This window comes from Rhinichthys klamathensis, unplaced genomic scaffold (genome assembly GCF_029890125.1).
Source record: "Rhinichthys klamathensis goyatoka isolate OS25496 unplaced genomic scaffold, OSU_Roscu_1.1 h1tg000237l_1, whole genome shotgun sequence".
Taxonomy (NCBI): Eukaryota; Metazoa; Chordata; class Actinopteri; order Cypriniformes; family Leuciscidae; genus Rhinichthys; species Rhinichthys klamathensis.
The window spans coordinates 864,098-880,838 of NW_026606760.1; the positions used below are offsets into that span (position 1 = coordinate 864,098).

Consider the following 16,741-nt stretch of genomic DNA (forward strand, 5'->3'; position numbering starts at 1 on the left):
CTACTAATGTTAGCATCCTCTCAGCGTCAACTGCAAACATACTGCTGTTCTCCTGTAATGCAGCATCTAGTCAACAAACTTTACTTTATAATGATATGAAAACATGTACTGTAATGTAGACTGCATAACATACCATATTTTTGTCTTTGTTGTCTCCGTTTTTGAAGTGTCCCACTCTGTGCAGCACGCAGCCTCACGTCACGTGTCAAAACAAACTCCACGAGGCGTCAGTGATAGTTTTTATTTCGCCTCTAGAGGCTGTTCTCGTACTGTATAATGACAGCTCACCCTTCTCAGCCACTCCAGCAACGGCTGCACTCGGAAAATTAATGAATTAATCAAATGAAATCAACCGCAGTTGTGTGAGCACTTGTTTGCACATGCTTGCTTGCTGGCAATCTTCCGACTTAATTTTTTTGTAAGTAACGAATATGCTTTGGGGAAATGTATTGGAGTAAAAGTATACATTTTATAAAGTAAAAGTTGACAGAAATATAAAAACTCAAGTAAAGTACAGATTCTCCCAAAAAATACAAAGTATTATTAGTTTGTTACATTACACCACTGGCCTAAGTGATTTTTCTGTGAATAAACTGTAACAAGCAGGGTTGTGCACCATTCAGAATTGAACTGAGAATGCCTTTTAAAGGGATAGTTCACTTTGAAATTATTTTTTTATATGTTTTAGCTTACCTCAAGGGCATCCAAGATGTAGGTGTCTTTGTTTCCACAGTATTTTCAATTTTGATAATTTTAGGTCAAACCGTTCTTGTCTGTCAGTCATATAATGCAGGTCTATGGTAACTTCCTCAAAGAGCATGCACAGAGAAGTCCAAATTAAACATGATTTAATGACTTGTAAATGTAAGTAAACATTGATGGCCTAAGACACGAAACGAGCGGTTTGTGTGAGAAAACGAACAGTATTTATATCGTTTTTACCTCTTGTAAACACAGCCACGTCCAAGTGATCTGAGGTCGCGGGCGCTTCAGTCTTTTCCGGAAAGCGCCGGAAGTGATCTCTCGCGCGTGTACGTCACTCATTGTTTACACAGAACAGAGATTGTAGGTAAGACGGCTAATTAAAATGGTACTAATTTGCGCTTATCCGGGATGTTTAAACCGTCGTAAAAGAAAACAATAATAAAAATTTAAAAAATAAAACAATTGTATGAGTGACGTACACGCGCGAGAGATCACTTCCGGCGCTTTCCGGCGCTTGCCGGAAAAGACCGAAGCGCACGCGCCCTTAGAACATCTTGGATGCCCTTGAGGTAAGCTAAAACATATCAAAATTGTATTTCAAAGTGAACTATCCCTTTAAATGCCTTAAAAATTCAACTTGCATTGTTTCAAAGTAGAATTGGTGATCGGTGCATCTCAAATATAAACTACCAAAATATTTTAGTTTTTATCGCATAAATGTTTATTTGCCCTGTTGTCTACCTCTTTCATAGGGCATGAGTTGCTCTCTGAGCTCCAGCAGAGGCGTTTCAATGGCTCTGAGGGTGGAGGAAGTGGCACAGCCTGGTCACCCATGGACGATGAGCTGCTGGCTCAGCCTCAGGTGATGAAGCTCCTGGACTCTCTGAGGGAGCAGTACACAAAGTATCAGGAAGTTTGCCGACAGCGCAGCAAACGCTCCCAGCTAGAGGAAATCCAGACCAAGGTCATGCAGGTAAAACAGCAAAATGAAAGATCACCTCCAGATAGTCAGCTTGTGTTTAAGATATATCCTTCAGGCATTCCTGTTTCATAAGGGAGGACATAGCCTTGTGTTTATTTCATATCTTTGCACCGTCATCTTTCACAAACCCACAACATGATGTAGTGGAGTGTGAGGGAGTTTCAATGTGAACCATTTTGCTTTATTTCTATATCTAAATACCACCCAAGGTTTGAAAGAGAAGACATTGTACTCTTAGTTCAGACTTTGGCTGGGCTTCGATATTATGGTGAATCAGCAGTCTTTAGTCTACAAATAGAAGTTTTTGGTGGATCTCTGCACCATACAATCTGAGTTTTTCCACAGAAAAGATTCGTCACATAATTTTCTGTGCTGCACTGTATTCTTGGAAGGCTTACAAAACACACTCCCACCAAATTCCCTCTGACAATCCGATTACTATAGAGAATCACTGTTAGAGAGCAGGGCTGTGGCGGTGCATTCATACATCTATATATTGTGCTTTTGCTTTCTTTTTTTCACTACAATGATATGAATTGATTTATATTCTTGTATCAAATTGGGGCCAGTCATATTTTTATTTTATTTTTTGAATGCATGATCAAAAGTAACAGTAAAGGCATTTATAACGTCACAAATTCAAATAAATCCTGTTCTTTTGAACTTTCTGTTCATCAAAGAATCCTGAGAAAATATATCAAGGTTTCCACACAAATAATTTCTTAGTTTAATGTAATGAAGAATGTCTAAAACATCTGGAAATCACCAAGGTTGATGCCAAGATCAGAAGTTGTGTATCCTATGAAAGTCTCCCAAAACCACTCCTGTCAGATGAAATACAATGTCTGTTTCCATGGTAATCAGGATATTGGGAGGTGCACATCTTGTGTGTTGGAAAAGGAGTTTGGCCTACTACTTATCTTCTGTGAAAAATTGTGCAGGGAAGGGGTGTAATCCACAGTGCCTGAAGCAATTACAAACAGGAAGCCTTGCAAACTAAGCAGCGATTCTTTAAAAGTTCAGGCACATCAGCATTAGACAAATGAATGACTTTCTTCACAAAGCAAGTTATCTTGCTGCGGTTCCAGACTTTTCATTTGCTCCCCCAGTTCATTGAACAACAGAAATGAAATGAAATTTTCTGCCATTTCAGTTGTAATTCCCATTTTTAACTCTTAGCTATCAAATTGAGACTGAACTTGCAAGTTAATTAACGGGTTAGTTCACCCATAAATGAAAATTGTTGTAGTTTTTTTCACCTTCATGTTGTTCCAAATCTGTATCCTTTTCTTTCTGTGCAAAACAAAAGGATGAATTTTGAAATATCTTTACAAAGAGCTTCGAATAACACCATTAACGCTGTAAATATTATACTATACACTCACCGGCCACTTTATTAGGTACCCCATGCTAGTAACGGGTTGGACCCCCTTTTGCCTTCAGAACTGCCTCAATTCTTCGTGGCATAGATTCAACAAGGTGCTGGAAGCATTCCTCAGGGAGTTTGGTCCATATTGACATGATGGCATCACACAGTTGCCGCAGATTTGTCGGCTGCACATCCATGATGCGAATCTCCCGTTCCACCACATCCCAAAGATGCTCTATTGGGTTGAGATCTGGTGACTATGGAGGCCATTTTAGTACAGTGAACTCATTGTCATGTTCAAGAAACCAATTTGAAATGATTAGAGCTTTGTGACATGGTGGAAGTAGCCATCAGAGGATGGGTACATGGTGGCCATAAAGGGATGGACATGGTCAGAAACAATGCTCAGGTAGGGCGTGGCATTTAAACGATGCCCAATTGGCACTAAGGGGCCTAAAGTGTGCCAGGAAAACATCCCCCACACCATTACACCACCACCACCAGCCTGCACAGTGGTAACAAGGCATGATGGTTCCATGTTCTCATTCTGCCAAATTCTGACTCTAACATCTGAATGTCTCAACAGAAATCGAGACTCATCAGACCAGGCAACATTTTTCCAGTCTTCAACTGTTCAATTTTGGTGAGCTCTTGCAAATTGTAGCCTCTTTTTCCTATTTGTAGTGGAGATGAGTGGTACCCGGTGGAGTCTTCTGCTGTTGTAGCCCATCCGCCTCAAGGTTGTGCGTGTTGTGGCTTCACAAATGCTTTGCTGCATACCTCGGTTGTAACGAGTGGTTATTTCAGTCACTGTTGCCCTTCTATCAGCTCGAACCAGTCTGGCCATTCTCCTCTGACCTCTGGCATCAACAAGGCATTTCCGCCCACAGAACTGCCGCTCACTGGATGTTTTTTCTTTTTCGGACCATTCTCTGTAAACCCTAGAGATGGTTGTGCGTGAAAATCCCAGTAGATTAGCAGTTTCTGAAATACTCAGACCAGCCCTTCTGGCACCAACAATCATGCCACGTTCAAAGTCACTCAAATCAACTTTCTTCCCCATACTGATGCTCGGTTTGAACTGCAGGAGATTGTCTTGACCATGTCTACATGCCTAAATGCACTGAGTTGCCGCCATGTGATTGGCTGCTTAGAAATTAAGTGTTAACGAGCAGTTGGACAGGTGTACCTAATAAAGTGGCCGGTGAGTGTATTTGTGTGAGGAAACAGACTGAAATTTAGGTGCTATTCACTGACGATCTTCCATTTAGCTGCAGGTCTGAGATCTCATTTTGCTCTAACATTGATGTTCATTCAAAATCTGACAGCCAAAGGATTGTGCAGCCCTCGAGACGTGCAACCTACTTTTTGTCTTTTTGTAAACAAGTACATATCTAATTAAGTAAATCTTTAATTTGAGCTCTCATCGACCTGATCCTGTCATTTAGTTAATTAGATTTGCTCTTTGTTCCTCCTGATTTATTTCCGATTAGAGTCTGCTCGGGGGACAAATGTGGTAGTGCTTCACTAATTAAAGGTTTCTTTGTCTGTGTTTATGTGTCTTGTGTGTGAGCAGGTTGTGAATTGGCTGGAGGGTCCTGGCACAGAGCAGCTCCGCACGCAGTGGGGGATTGGAGACTCCATACGCGCGTCTCAGGCCTTGCAACAGAAGCATGAGGAGATCGAGAGTCAACACAGTGTAAGTACAGCTGTCATCTCTGGCTTGTGTATGTGGTTTTTGTGGAATGTATAGCACCTCTGAAATGCAAATGGGGAATTTTCAATATGGGTCTGTTATATACAAGGACATAACGGATTGACCAAATCAGTTATGATCAAGAATTTACACAAAAAAGCATGATAGTCATGTTTTGAAGTCGTATAATAGCTTTGTGTGAGGAACATACTTAAATCTATGGTTCTTATTCACTAATAATCTTCTCTCTCTTTTTTTATTTGAGCGATTAACAAAGAACTGATGCTGCTGGATCAGTCAGCGAGTTGACATCAAGGACCGTACCAGTTTGCTAATTGTTATTTTTGAGTCTGCAAATCAGACTGAATCAATTCACAAATCAGAAATAAATTATGTTCAGTTCAGCAACTTACTCAGTCTGGTCACAAGTTAACAGCATGTGAAAGTGAAGATTATCGGTGTATAATTTTTTTTTTTTTTTGCATTTTGGAGCTTAACAGCTATGTTCAATGCTTGTAACATGTTTGTTACTTTTGTAACACTTTACTTATAAGGTGTCATTTGTTAAAGTTAGTTAACAAGAGCGAACAATGAATACTTCAATCTGTCAATCTTAACATTTACTAATAAATTAAGATCAAAAGTTGTAAATCGGTTAACATTAATTAATGCACTGTGAACTAACATGAACATTAAAAAAATCACTAACTAAGAAAGGTTAATTAATGCGGTAAAAATATACGGCTTATTGTTAGTTCATGTTAGTGTATTATTAACTAATGTTAAAGGGTTAGTTAACCCAAAAATGAAGATTCTGTCATTAATTACTCATCCTCATGTCGTTCCAAACCCGTAAGACTTTCGTTCATCTTCGGAACACAAATGAAGATCTTTGCTACTCAACTACCTCATTGGTTCTTGCAGAAGCTCAAACGTGCGGAGTAACACAAAAATAAACCTCATTGGTTCTCGCACGTCATGTGAACATGCTTGAGCTTCCGTTTACCACAACTGATGTGTGTGTTGATGAATGTTTATATGGGAATTTAAAGCCTACATTCAATCGGTTCATGATATAAAGCGATCGTGTCTCTTCAGAAAACCGCTCAATTCATATGGATTAGTTTTACAATCTCTTTATGAACTTTTTGAAGAGTCAAGTGGTTGATGCGTAGCTGTCAACGGAGGAATATAAATTTTCATAAAATTTCATAAAAAAATCTTAATTTGAGTTCCAAAAATTAACTATAGTCTTATGGGTTGGGAACGACATGAGGGTGAAGAATATTTGGGTGAACTAACCCTTATTGAGACCTTATTGTAAAGTGTTACGATTACTTAGTCTTTCAACCTGTTGAATGAAAATTGCAGTGAAATAAATCATATTTATTTTTAGCATTTTGCAGCTTAACTGCCATTTTCACTGGTTATAACATGTTTGTTACTTAGTCTTTTAACTTGCCTGCTGAAAGAAAACCACAGTGAAATTTGAATTAGAACTGGTGGTAACTTTGTGGTACTCGGATGTTCTGAGTTGCTTGAGAAGCACTGTTGTAGACCATTGAACTCCAGCAATCAGAGCTGCTGAGATGAGGGATTTCATTAAAAAAATATATTTTGTGCTACTTTTTTGTGTTTCAAGATATAATTGCTATCTTGAGTAGATTTGTCAGGTCACAAAAGCAGAAGTCAGAGAAATGACACTGAAATGCCACAATCATGCAGTTTATGTCCCGCCAGTAGGTGGCAGTATTGATGTATTTTACTTTAGGGAATCGCATTCCAATTTTCTTAAACATATTTGTGCTTCAGATTGTACAAACTTTATTTGAGGAAATAAGAATATGATGTATGTAGATACATGTTAAATCTTTGATTCAGGCTACCTAGGATATTTTAGTACATATTTCATCAATACTATGTCATGTTTACAGTCTTTGTTAAAATGCATTTGATTTGCTGTAAAGATGTGGTTTTCACCCACAGTCACAGTTTTCCTGAAGGTCAGCTGTTTGGCTGTCTGTCTCAGGAGTGGTTTGTGGTGTGCTCTTGGCTTGTCTGAAGTAGTTACTGCCTCTGTATTTCTTCAGTGTGGTTTGTGGCTCAGTGTGATCACAAACAGCCTCTGTGATTTACTGGGATCTCTGACGTAGAGTTGTTGTTGGTATTGATGTTTTGTTACAGGAAGGTGTTGTTCTGGAGTGTGTGACTCAGTGGCTTCATGGTTTGTTGAACAGTGACCTCTTTGTCACACTGAGCCAGGAACTGAGCCAATTATAGACATGGTTCAAACCGTAGGTTACGTAAAAGTGATTTCATGTTAGTCAGCATGCAAAGTGGTGAGCTTTCTTGCAACACTCCAATAGGGATTTTGGTCACAATAGTATTTTTTCTAGATATTTCCTAAAGAACATGTAGGCTAAGTGATCTTTGTCTATGCAAAAGTCAAAAATGTGAGGGTATGAGGTTGGGATTGGTTGCCAGGACATTATGCGGTTACTAAGGTGTTCAGCTTGGTTGCTAGGTGGTTATTTATTGGTCTCTGTGCTGTTGAGTCTATATATACACTACTGTTGAAAAGCTTGGGGCTTGAGTCTTTTATGCTCACCAAGGCTGCATTTATTTGATCAAAAGTACAGTAAAAGCAGTAATATTGTGAAATATTATTACAATTTAAAGCAATGGTTATCCATTTTAATTGTAATTTTTTCCTGTTGGCAAAGCTGAATTTTCAGCATCATTACTCCAGTCCTCAGTGTCACGTGATCCTTCAGAAATCATTCTAATATGCTGAAACCTGTGGTGAACCTGTGATCTTTATGAGTGCTAGTGGTTTATTTAACTGTCTTAACAGCCAATGTCATGCTGTTTGCTGCAGGAGTGGTTTGCTGTTTATGTGGAGCTGAACCAGCAGATCGCAGCATTGCTGAGCGCAGGAGATGAAGAGGACCTGATGGAGCTCAAGGGTCTGCAGCAGCAGCTCAGTGATGTCTGTTACCGGCAGGCCAGCCAATTAGAGTTCAGACAGAACGTCCTGCAGTCTGCCCATGAGTTCCACATGACGGCACAAGATGTAAGATTCTAGACTATATCTGATCATGGAATCTGCACCCACAGAATTCTATTTTAAGCTCTGCAGATTTCAACAGAACACAAACATCTTTTGAATGTAGATTTAAGTAAATATTTTGGCTTCTTGGATGCTTTCTGCTATCTCTAGATACAGTGTAATACTATCAGTTTTGTCTAAAGTCAACATGAAGTCAAAATTTTACTTTTCCAATGTACAGTTCTGGTCTTATTGTGCACAGTTCACCTATAAATGTTATTCCAAATGAAATGCAATCATGTAATAACTTGCTCAGCCTCTGAAATAAGTTAATGGCATGAATCCCTCTTTCATATTTTCATCCCATCCCCTACAATCAGCAGGCTCCAATGTGGTATTTATCACCCACGCTTCACAATCCAATCCAAATTCCAGTTGGTTAAAATCAAGTCTCATCCTACTTTCTATTTTCCTCTTGTTTTACTTGTCTTAAAATGTCTTAAAGTCAACATAAAATGCTATTCACAAGCCATTTACGCATATTTAAAGTGCTCCAATTGTGCTTTTTCAGATTTTACCTTTCATGTAGTATGTAATAGCGATGTTTGTGAATGTAAAAGGTCTGCAAAGTTTTAAAGTTAAAAGTGCATGATAAATGGAGTTATTGTCTCCCAAAAGAAAGAACCAATTCTGGACTGCCTGAAACGAGTCGTCAGTAATTCCAGTCTTACTTCCTGCACAAACGTTTGTTGGTTTGTAAAAAAAATTGCATAATGCTCTTCATTGGCTGCCCACAAACAACATCTAGTTTGACCCGTTTTTAGACATTTAGTTCCAAGTTCCAACACAACAAACTGGGCCATCTGACCAATCACAGCAGAGTAGGAAAGGAGAGGTTTAGAGAGACCAAATCCTTTATCAAACCATTTCAGACAGTGTGAGAAAAGAGATTATGCTCCAGTGTACATATAAGAAAATTAAAGGTTTTTTTTAACCTTGGATGCATGTAAATCTATTGTTTGAGACCTCTAAAACAGAATTAGGAACCTTTAAAATAGCATAATGGGGGCTCTTTAAAGCCATTCCACAGATTTCCTCCCCAAATCGTCACAAAAAAGTGTAAAAATTCTTTGTTGGCCATATATATATGGAAAGCTTCTTTCTGACGTCAGTGTCTGTGTTTGTCTCAGCTGTCCCAGCAGTTAGACGGGCTGTTGGGAATGCTCTGTGCAGACGTCGCCCCTGCAGATGGAGCTGCAATCCAGCAAACTCTAAAACATCTGGAGGAGAAACTCAAGAGCGTAGGTTAGGAAGCCCTGTTGTCCTACTCATATGCCTGACGATGTTTCATGTAATTAAAGTTTGATAAAACAGAACTTCTGGTGCTAATTCATTAGTCTTACATAACCAGATTTTTGATTTTCAAGAACCACCCAGACATAAGGTTATTGTTCAATTTGTTATACAGTTAATTTTGTTACTGTGTCGTTTTGTCGTTATAATCTGAATTATATAGAATTTAAATAAAAGTTTAGTCTTAAATTAAATGCTATATACTATGCACTGTCTACTTCGCCATCTAGTGTATGAATTTTATAAGGTTATTTTGTCATCCAATATCAAAGTCTGATAGCCCCTCCTCCGCTTCATAAGGAAAGCTGTGACAGTTTTTTCGGTTAAATAAGTGCATCATCCGGGTATTTGAAGTGCCCTTTTTGTATTTGGAATTTTCAGTGTGAACATAATACTTGCACTATTTATAATATTAATAAAACTTAATAAATTACTGCATAAGTACATGAATTGGGATGCTTTTTTTAAAAACACAATTTAATTTACATTTAGCAGACGCCAAAGCGACAAAAAAAGGATAATTCAACTCTGACATTCTGTAATTCATGAAACAAAGCGGAATATGCTGTTCTGCTTGTAGATGTCTAGTTAACTTGCTAATTAGTGCTTCAAACTAAAATATTGTGAGTAGCAAAAAAAGATTTGAACAGAATTTTTCCATTTTTGTGCAATATGCATCGGGCAGTCACTGGGCCTGCCGTCCATCTCTGAGACTAAATATGCGTGAACATAAAACAGGAGAACTGTTAAATAGAGACGTTTCATCACTTTCAGTGTATTGAGTTCCTCTCACTGTCTTCCAGAGGGTGCCTTGCAAAGTTTAAGAGAAAAAGGCCAAGTGCTGCTTGACCAGATGTCTACCCAGACGTCCTTTTCCTACGGCAAGGATGTAGGCATTGAGAACAAAGATAATATCGACCACATTCAGAGCGTCATGGAGGACATGCAGCTCCGCAAACAGAGGTTCCTCTCCTCTTTTTATGATTTCTCATCATGGACACAGAACTCCTGGTGTACCAAGAGCAAGCGAAGAGGGTCTTATGTGTTCGCTTGTGTTTTACAGGTGTGAGGACATGGTTGATGTCAGGAGACTCAAGATGCTGCAGATGGTACAGCTCTTCAAGTGTGAGGAAGACGCTTCGCAGGTCAGAGCTTGAAATTCAATTGAAAAGACTCTTTTGAAGTGTGTCTGTTGTTCCTAGGGGTCTGTAAGGGCCGTTTCATTTCTTCTCAGGCGGTGGAGTGGTTAGGAGAGTTGCTCGATGCTTTGTTGAAGACCCACATCCGACTGGGAGATGATGCACAAGAAACCAAAGTTCTGCTGGAGAAACACAAGAAGTTTGTGGATGTTGCACAGGTATTTGAAACTGAGGTTTTGATTTTCTTCTTCTAATGAACCTTGCTTTAATAAGTTGGCACATTGAATCGTATTGAATCCGCTGCTAAAGACGTTGTGAACAGCTCAATTTTCCACATTATTATTATTATTGTATTTTATAATATTTTAGTTTTGATCAAATAATAATTTAATCCCGATTTATAGATTCTCATTATTAAATAAATTCCAGCCTTTTATATCCTTATGACCTATTATGTTGTCTTTTTCATCCGTTATAGTTTTTTATAAGATGTTTCACTTAAAATTTAAATATCATAATTGCCTTGATCTAAAGTATTTAATCCTCATAAATGATCATGTATTAAATAAATTCCTCCCTTTTTTTTAATGTTTATTGTTACAGAAGGCAACAATTACTCGAGTAATTTTCATTATAAAAACGGTCATTATAATATACGGTCATTTCATTATAAAAAATAATATTTCAAAAATGCAATTTTCCCCAGTATAAATGTAAATGTACTTTATTTATATAGCACCTTACATCGACCGATAGGTGAACCAAAGTGCTTTACAACAGATTAAACAACAATTTAGAACAATAACACACCAAAAACACAAGTACAATAATAAAAGAAAGAAACGTAAGAAAAATAGATAAAAATAAAATCAATATAAACGTGCCACCACACTACTAGGTACTAAAAGCCACTATAAAAAGATGCGTTTTAAGTCTTGATTTAAAAAGGCCCAGGTCAGCTCAGTAACAATACGCATCTCACTGGGAAGCTTATTCCAGAGCTTAGGTCCAGAAACTGAAAAAGCGCGGTCTCCCCAGTGTTTAAGTTTTGACCTGGGCACTTCCAACATGAGTTAAAAGTATATATATATAAGTATAAGAAATGAGTTTTCATGCTTCTTAGAGTATAATGTGGTAAGAGTATCCAGCCCATGTGGTGTTAACGGCTCACTGTAAATGTTTGCTTTTCTGCTTCCAGAGCACCTATGATTACGGCCGCCAGCTGCTGCAGGCCACAGTGGTGCTGTGCCAGTCTCTGCGCTGTACCACCCGCTCCTCAGGGGACACGCTGCCCAGACTCAACCGTGTGTGGAAACAGTTCACAGTCACGTCTGACGAGAGGCAGCACCGGCTGGAGATGGCCAGTGCCTTCCACACAGCCGCTGAGAAGGTTGGCGCAGTTCTGCAGAACAAATGTCATGCCAAATTTAAAGGGATAATTAAAGGAAAATTCTGTCATTTACCCACGCTCGTGTTTTTCCAAACTTGTATGAATTTCCTTATTCCATGGAACACAACAGGAGAAGTCTTAATGAGCAGCATGATTCTTTGGATTTTTCTCCCTTTTGTGTTCCATGGAAAATATAACAGCAAATCATGGGTTTGTAGCAACATGAGGATGTGTAAATGACGGAATATACATTTTTGGGTGAACTGTTTTAAACATATAGTTGAAACTATGAAAACTGAAACGGTGTTTTAAAGCAGTTAAAGGGAAAGTTCACTTTGAAATACATTTTTGATATGTTTTAGCTTACCTCAAGGGCATCCAAGATGTAGGTGTCTTTGTTTCCACAGTATTTTCAATTTTGATATTTTTAGGTCAAACCGTTCTTGTCTGTCAGTCATATAATGCAGGTCTATGGTCACCACCTCAAAGAGCATGCACAGAGAAGTCCAAATTAAACATGACTTAATGACTCGTAAATGTAAGTACACATTGATGGCCTAAGACACGAAACGAGCGGTTTGTGTGAGAAAACGAACAGTATTTATATCGTTTTTACCTCTTGTAACCACAGCCACGTCCAAGTGATCTGAGGGCGCGGGCGCTTCGGTCTGCGCGTTACAAGAGGTAAAAACGATATAAATACTGTTCGTTTTCTCACACAAACTGCTCGTTTCGTGTCTTAGGCCATCAATGTGTACTTACATTTACGAGTCATTAAGTCATGTTTAATTTGGACTTCTCTGTGCATGCTCTTTGAGGTGGTGACCATAGACCTGCATTATATGACTGACAGACAAGAACGGTTTGACCTAAAAATATCAAAATTAAAATTGCTGCGGAAACAAAGACACCTACATCTTGGATGCCCTTGAGGTAAGCTAAAACATATCAAAAATTAATTTCAAAGTGAACTATCCCTTTAAGGCATTGCAAAAGCTTTTTATTATGAACCCATAAATAACTATGGTCTGCTTGATGGTAGAGGAAATATGCATATTCATGGTTATTTTTAGGCAAATGAAAGCTGACATTTATAAATCTCAGTGGGGTTCAAAAAATGAATTTGCATTTTATTCTGCAATCTACCCAAAGCTTGATGATTTTGAAGTGATTGATATGATTTTAGATGTAGACTCATGCACCAAACCAGAGCTCTGTAATATATCAGACAGTAACTGTCTTTCTCCCTGCCTTCAGATTCTGAGAGAGAGCCCTGAATTAGCAGAGCTGATGGTGGATGTGGAGGCGTATGAAGAGGTGGAGACGGTGGGGAAAGGTTTGCTGGACAGGCTCACTGTGCCAGTCATTTTCCCTGATGGGTAAGAGCCAAAAAGCCAAAGTACAGCACATTTATGACACTCTTCTACTGTCTTTTTTTCTCTCAACTGTCATTAGTTGTAGTATATTAATTAGAACTGCACGATTTTAATCGTTAAAAAATTGGGATTTCGATTCAAACCCCCATGTGATCTTATTCCTAAATGACAACGATTTGGCTGTGTCTATTAAACCTTTGACAAAATCATACCGGAACATTCAATTCTGTCTTCACGCTGCCGCTGACCCAGAGAGAGCAGTTGTCATGTGTAGGTATGAAACCACTTCCCAGTGCGGATTTGTGTGATTTTCATGCGATTTGGGGTATTTTCATATCATTCTAGAAAGACTTCAGATAATAGGTGGGTTAATGTATAGTGGGATCAAAGTGGTGTAGATAGGCAAGCCATGTTATCCCAGAATAAAGGCTATTAATGGCCGAATACAAACAAAAGAATAATGCTAAAAGTAGAATGAAGATTAGATCTCATTACCCGCCAGAGGTGTGAAAGGTTTGTCGAGTGAGAACAATAGAAACATGAATGGGGCCGTTCGCCACACCAGACATAGACAATAGAGTGCAAGTGTTTACAGGGCAACACAATATTTTATTAGCATCTTATCAGCCTTCTCTAAAAACACACATGACATGATCTCAGAAAATGTTTTATAAAAATCATAGTTTTAGAGATGACATCCTCAGATTTGAAATGAAGCATGACCACACTTGTGTAGACCACACTATAGCCACATCATATTTTTATACATTTAAAAAATATATTCTTCATATTTGTATTTTTGTTTATAATAATGATGATTATTGAATACATTTTTAAGAATAGGATCCTTTAAAACTATTGACGGAGTAACCATGTATGTTCAGTCAGTAGGCGTTAGGGTTCCTAGGGAATGTATGAATTGAAAAAATATATAGCTTGAATGTGGTGGTAGTCACTTTGTATAAGCATAAATGTATAAGCGATAATGCATAAAATATTGCCTCGCTTTAATTGATCTATTTACTAATAATTTATGTACCGGTATCCACATACAACATCTTATGATTACATTATTATTATTATTTATGAATAAATTTTTTAAAAATAGGATCCTTTTAAAAAGTATTGAAGGAGTTGTGATGTAAGTTTCTTTCACTATCTGTTCTGATTCATCCATTACAAGTTTTTTTTTTTTACTTTTGTAAAGAAATCCATATGTTGGGCCAATTTCTATTCGCCTCAAACCAATTTAACGCATTAAACCATAATCTTTTAATATTTATTCCTTAATTGGAATGCTTGGTCGTCTTGACTTCTTCAACAATCACTGAGATGGATATGTCTTGTTTTTGTCATCATTTCCCACCATCCCCATTCGCCCTGGTTGCAGGAGCGAGCAGTTCTTCGGCAGCCCGGGGGACATGGCCTCCTCAGCCGAAAGCATCCGCGACCGGATGAAGCTAGTGGAGGAAAAGAGATTCCTACAGGAAGAGGAGCAGCAGCGGCTGGATGAGGAGGCTCTGGAAGCGGGGCCTAGGGAAAGTTGAGAACCCAATACCCCTCATGCCCTCTTGCAGGAATCGACGCAGTCGGCAGCACAGCGCCTGATTCTCACGTGCTGTCCCGCTGCTATCCCGGTCCGGTCCAGAAGTGACCCCGATCACCCGCCGTCTCTGTTGTACTTCACCTCACCAAACCATCTTAACTTACAGAGCGCAGTTAAAGAGAGACTCCACGGGCTCGCGTTGCATTGCCTGCGTGGACAGCTGAATACTAAACCGACCACATTACTCTGAACTCTCGCCTCCCTAAGAAGCTTTACCTTACCTGTCGACTTGTTCTCCTCCCACGAGGCGCCTTGAGCTTGTAATGGTGCTACTAAACCTGTAGAATGTACATAAAGCACCATCTTTACTCCATTTGTACCTGGTGCTCTAGATTTTTAGGCCTTTCCTGACCGTAAGCATTGTATTTTCTATTTCTTTTCTTCAGCTGCTTTCTGTTGAGAATTACCAAACCTTCTCTCTTGTGCCAGTATAAGTATCCATCCACAAGGCCTTCGCTGAAATGGCAGAAGATGGCGTCTAATGTAGAACCGCCCGGTATTGAAACAACACATCAGAAACTGAAGCTGTTGTAGTTCAACCATGAAGGTACAAAACAAAGCAAAGCTTTAAGGTTCAAATGTAGAATTGTTGTTCAGAGCTTTGTTTTGATGGGAAAATGTGAGCAACGGTTTCATCTCATAATTTGTCAGTCTAATGCGTACGCTGCTTGCAAATGAATGCATGTCATAAAATATTAATGCCATTATATTTATTTTCCTTTTTTTGTACCTTGCATACCATTTAAATTGTATAATGCTTTTGCCATTTTTAAAAGGCTATAGTGTATTTTATGAAAATATAAGTTGTATAAAATAAATGAAGAAAGAAATTGCGACAGGAGAGGAAAGGCTGTCTCTCTTATAAAGCTGGCAGGTTGTTACAGTTTACAGGACTTTGTTACTGTATGTATGCTTTGCATAAATCTGCCTCATAATGTCCATTGCTGTACAGGAATATTCTAGCACCCATTCAATAAACATGGGCAATATTGCGTTTCGTGATTTATTTTAATTTAATTTATTTTTATTTTTTTGTCAGTGCAATGCAAAATAATTAGCATTTCTGGCTGATTATACCAGTGTTGGTACGTGTGCATTTTTTTGAAAGAAGTCTCTTGTGCTCATCAAGGCTGCATTTATTTGAATAATACAATAAATATTATTACAATTTAAAATAACTTTTCTATTTTAATATATTTTAAAATGTAATATTCCTTTGATGGCGAAGCTGAATGATCAGAAATCCATTGTAACATTTTAAATGTCTTTACAGTCACATTTTTGATAAATTCACTGCATCGTGAATGAAATTGTGTTCTTTCTAAAAATCTTACTGACCTCAAACAATTTTAAAGGTAGCATGTGTTTATTTTTTTATTGAGAGAGCGAGAGAATTTTGGCTGCTGACTGGTTTGTGTGCAGTATAAATATTTTACAAAATCTTCATGCATACTGCTTGAACTCTGACTTGTGTTTGTATTGAGGATTTCTTATAACATCCCAAGGAAAAATGCGAGTCAAGCAGGTCATTAGTTGCCTGAGGCTTTGCTATTCACTTACATGCTCTCTGCCATGTTCAGCATTTTAGGAGAAAAGTCCTTGTCAGTTATGGTTAAGAATATATTTCTATATACTGAATATTTAAAGTTGCATCAATGTTTAACTGCAGATTTCAGCAGCTCATCTCAAACTCTTGCTTTCTGGTTATTTACAGGCCCTAAATGATTCACTTAGTTTGTACTGAAAATCATTGGCATAACTGGGAGTCATTTGAATAGCATTCTGATTTGATCTGTCCAGATCGCATTTCACCTAAAAAGTCAAAAGAAATGCTGAAATTTTTTTTATACTAAATTTGTAATTCTCTTTTTTTTTTTACCATTAGTCTATTTTATTTTATCTTATTGCAATATTATTTAATGAAGTGAAGTTCTTAAGTTATTCACATTTGATCTCGATGTGTATGTTTTTATTCCCTTATTATAAAGATGTAACAGGTGTCATTTTTAGCACATACATGCTTGTCAGGTTTCCACAAAGCATAGTCACAGACCTTATGTGATGACTGGCCTGAGA

General features: G+C 38.1%; 1 protein-coding gene across 1 annotated transcript in view; it reads left to right on the forward strand.

Moving 5' to 3' along the window:
- The window catches only part of sestd1 (SEC14 and spectrin domains 1), a 34,220-nt gene extending 18,563 nt beyond the window's left edge, over positions 1-15,657 (forward strand). The window contains exons 10-19 of the mRNA XM_056265694.1: positions 1,458-1,678; positions 4,633-4,755; positions 7,631-7,825; positions 8,992-9,106; positions 9,958-10,117; positions 10,218-10,299; positions 10,389-10,511; positions 11,492-11,683; positions 12,941-13,062; positions 14,450-15,657. Coding sequence (XP_056121669.1) covers positions 1,458-1,678; positions 4,633-4,755; positions 7,631-7,825; positions 8,992-9,106; positions 9,958-10,117; positions 10,218-10,299; positions 10,389-10,511; positions 11,492-11,683; positions 12,941-13,062; positions 14,450-14,606 — 1,490 coding nt within the window. The 3' untranslated portion in view covers positions 14,607-15,657. The remainder of the gene's footprint in view (positions 1-1,457; positions 1,679-4,632; positions 4,756-7,630; positions 7,826-8,991; positions 9,107-9,957; positions 10,118-10,217; positions 10,300-10,388; positions 10,512-11,491; positions 11,684-12,940; positions 13,063-14,449) is intronic.
- The last annotated feature ends 1,084 nt before the right edge of the window (positions 15,658-16,741 follow it).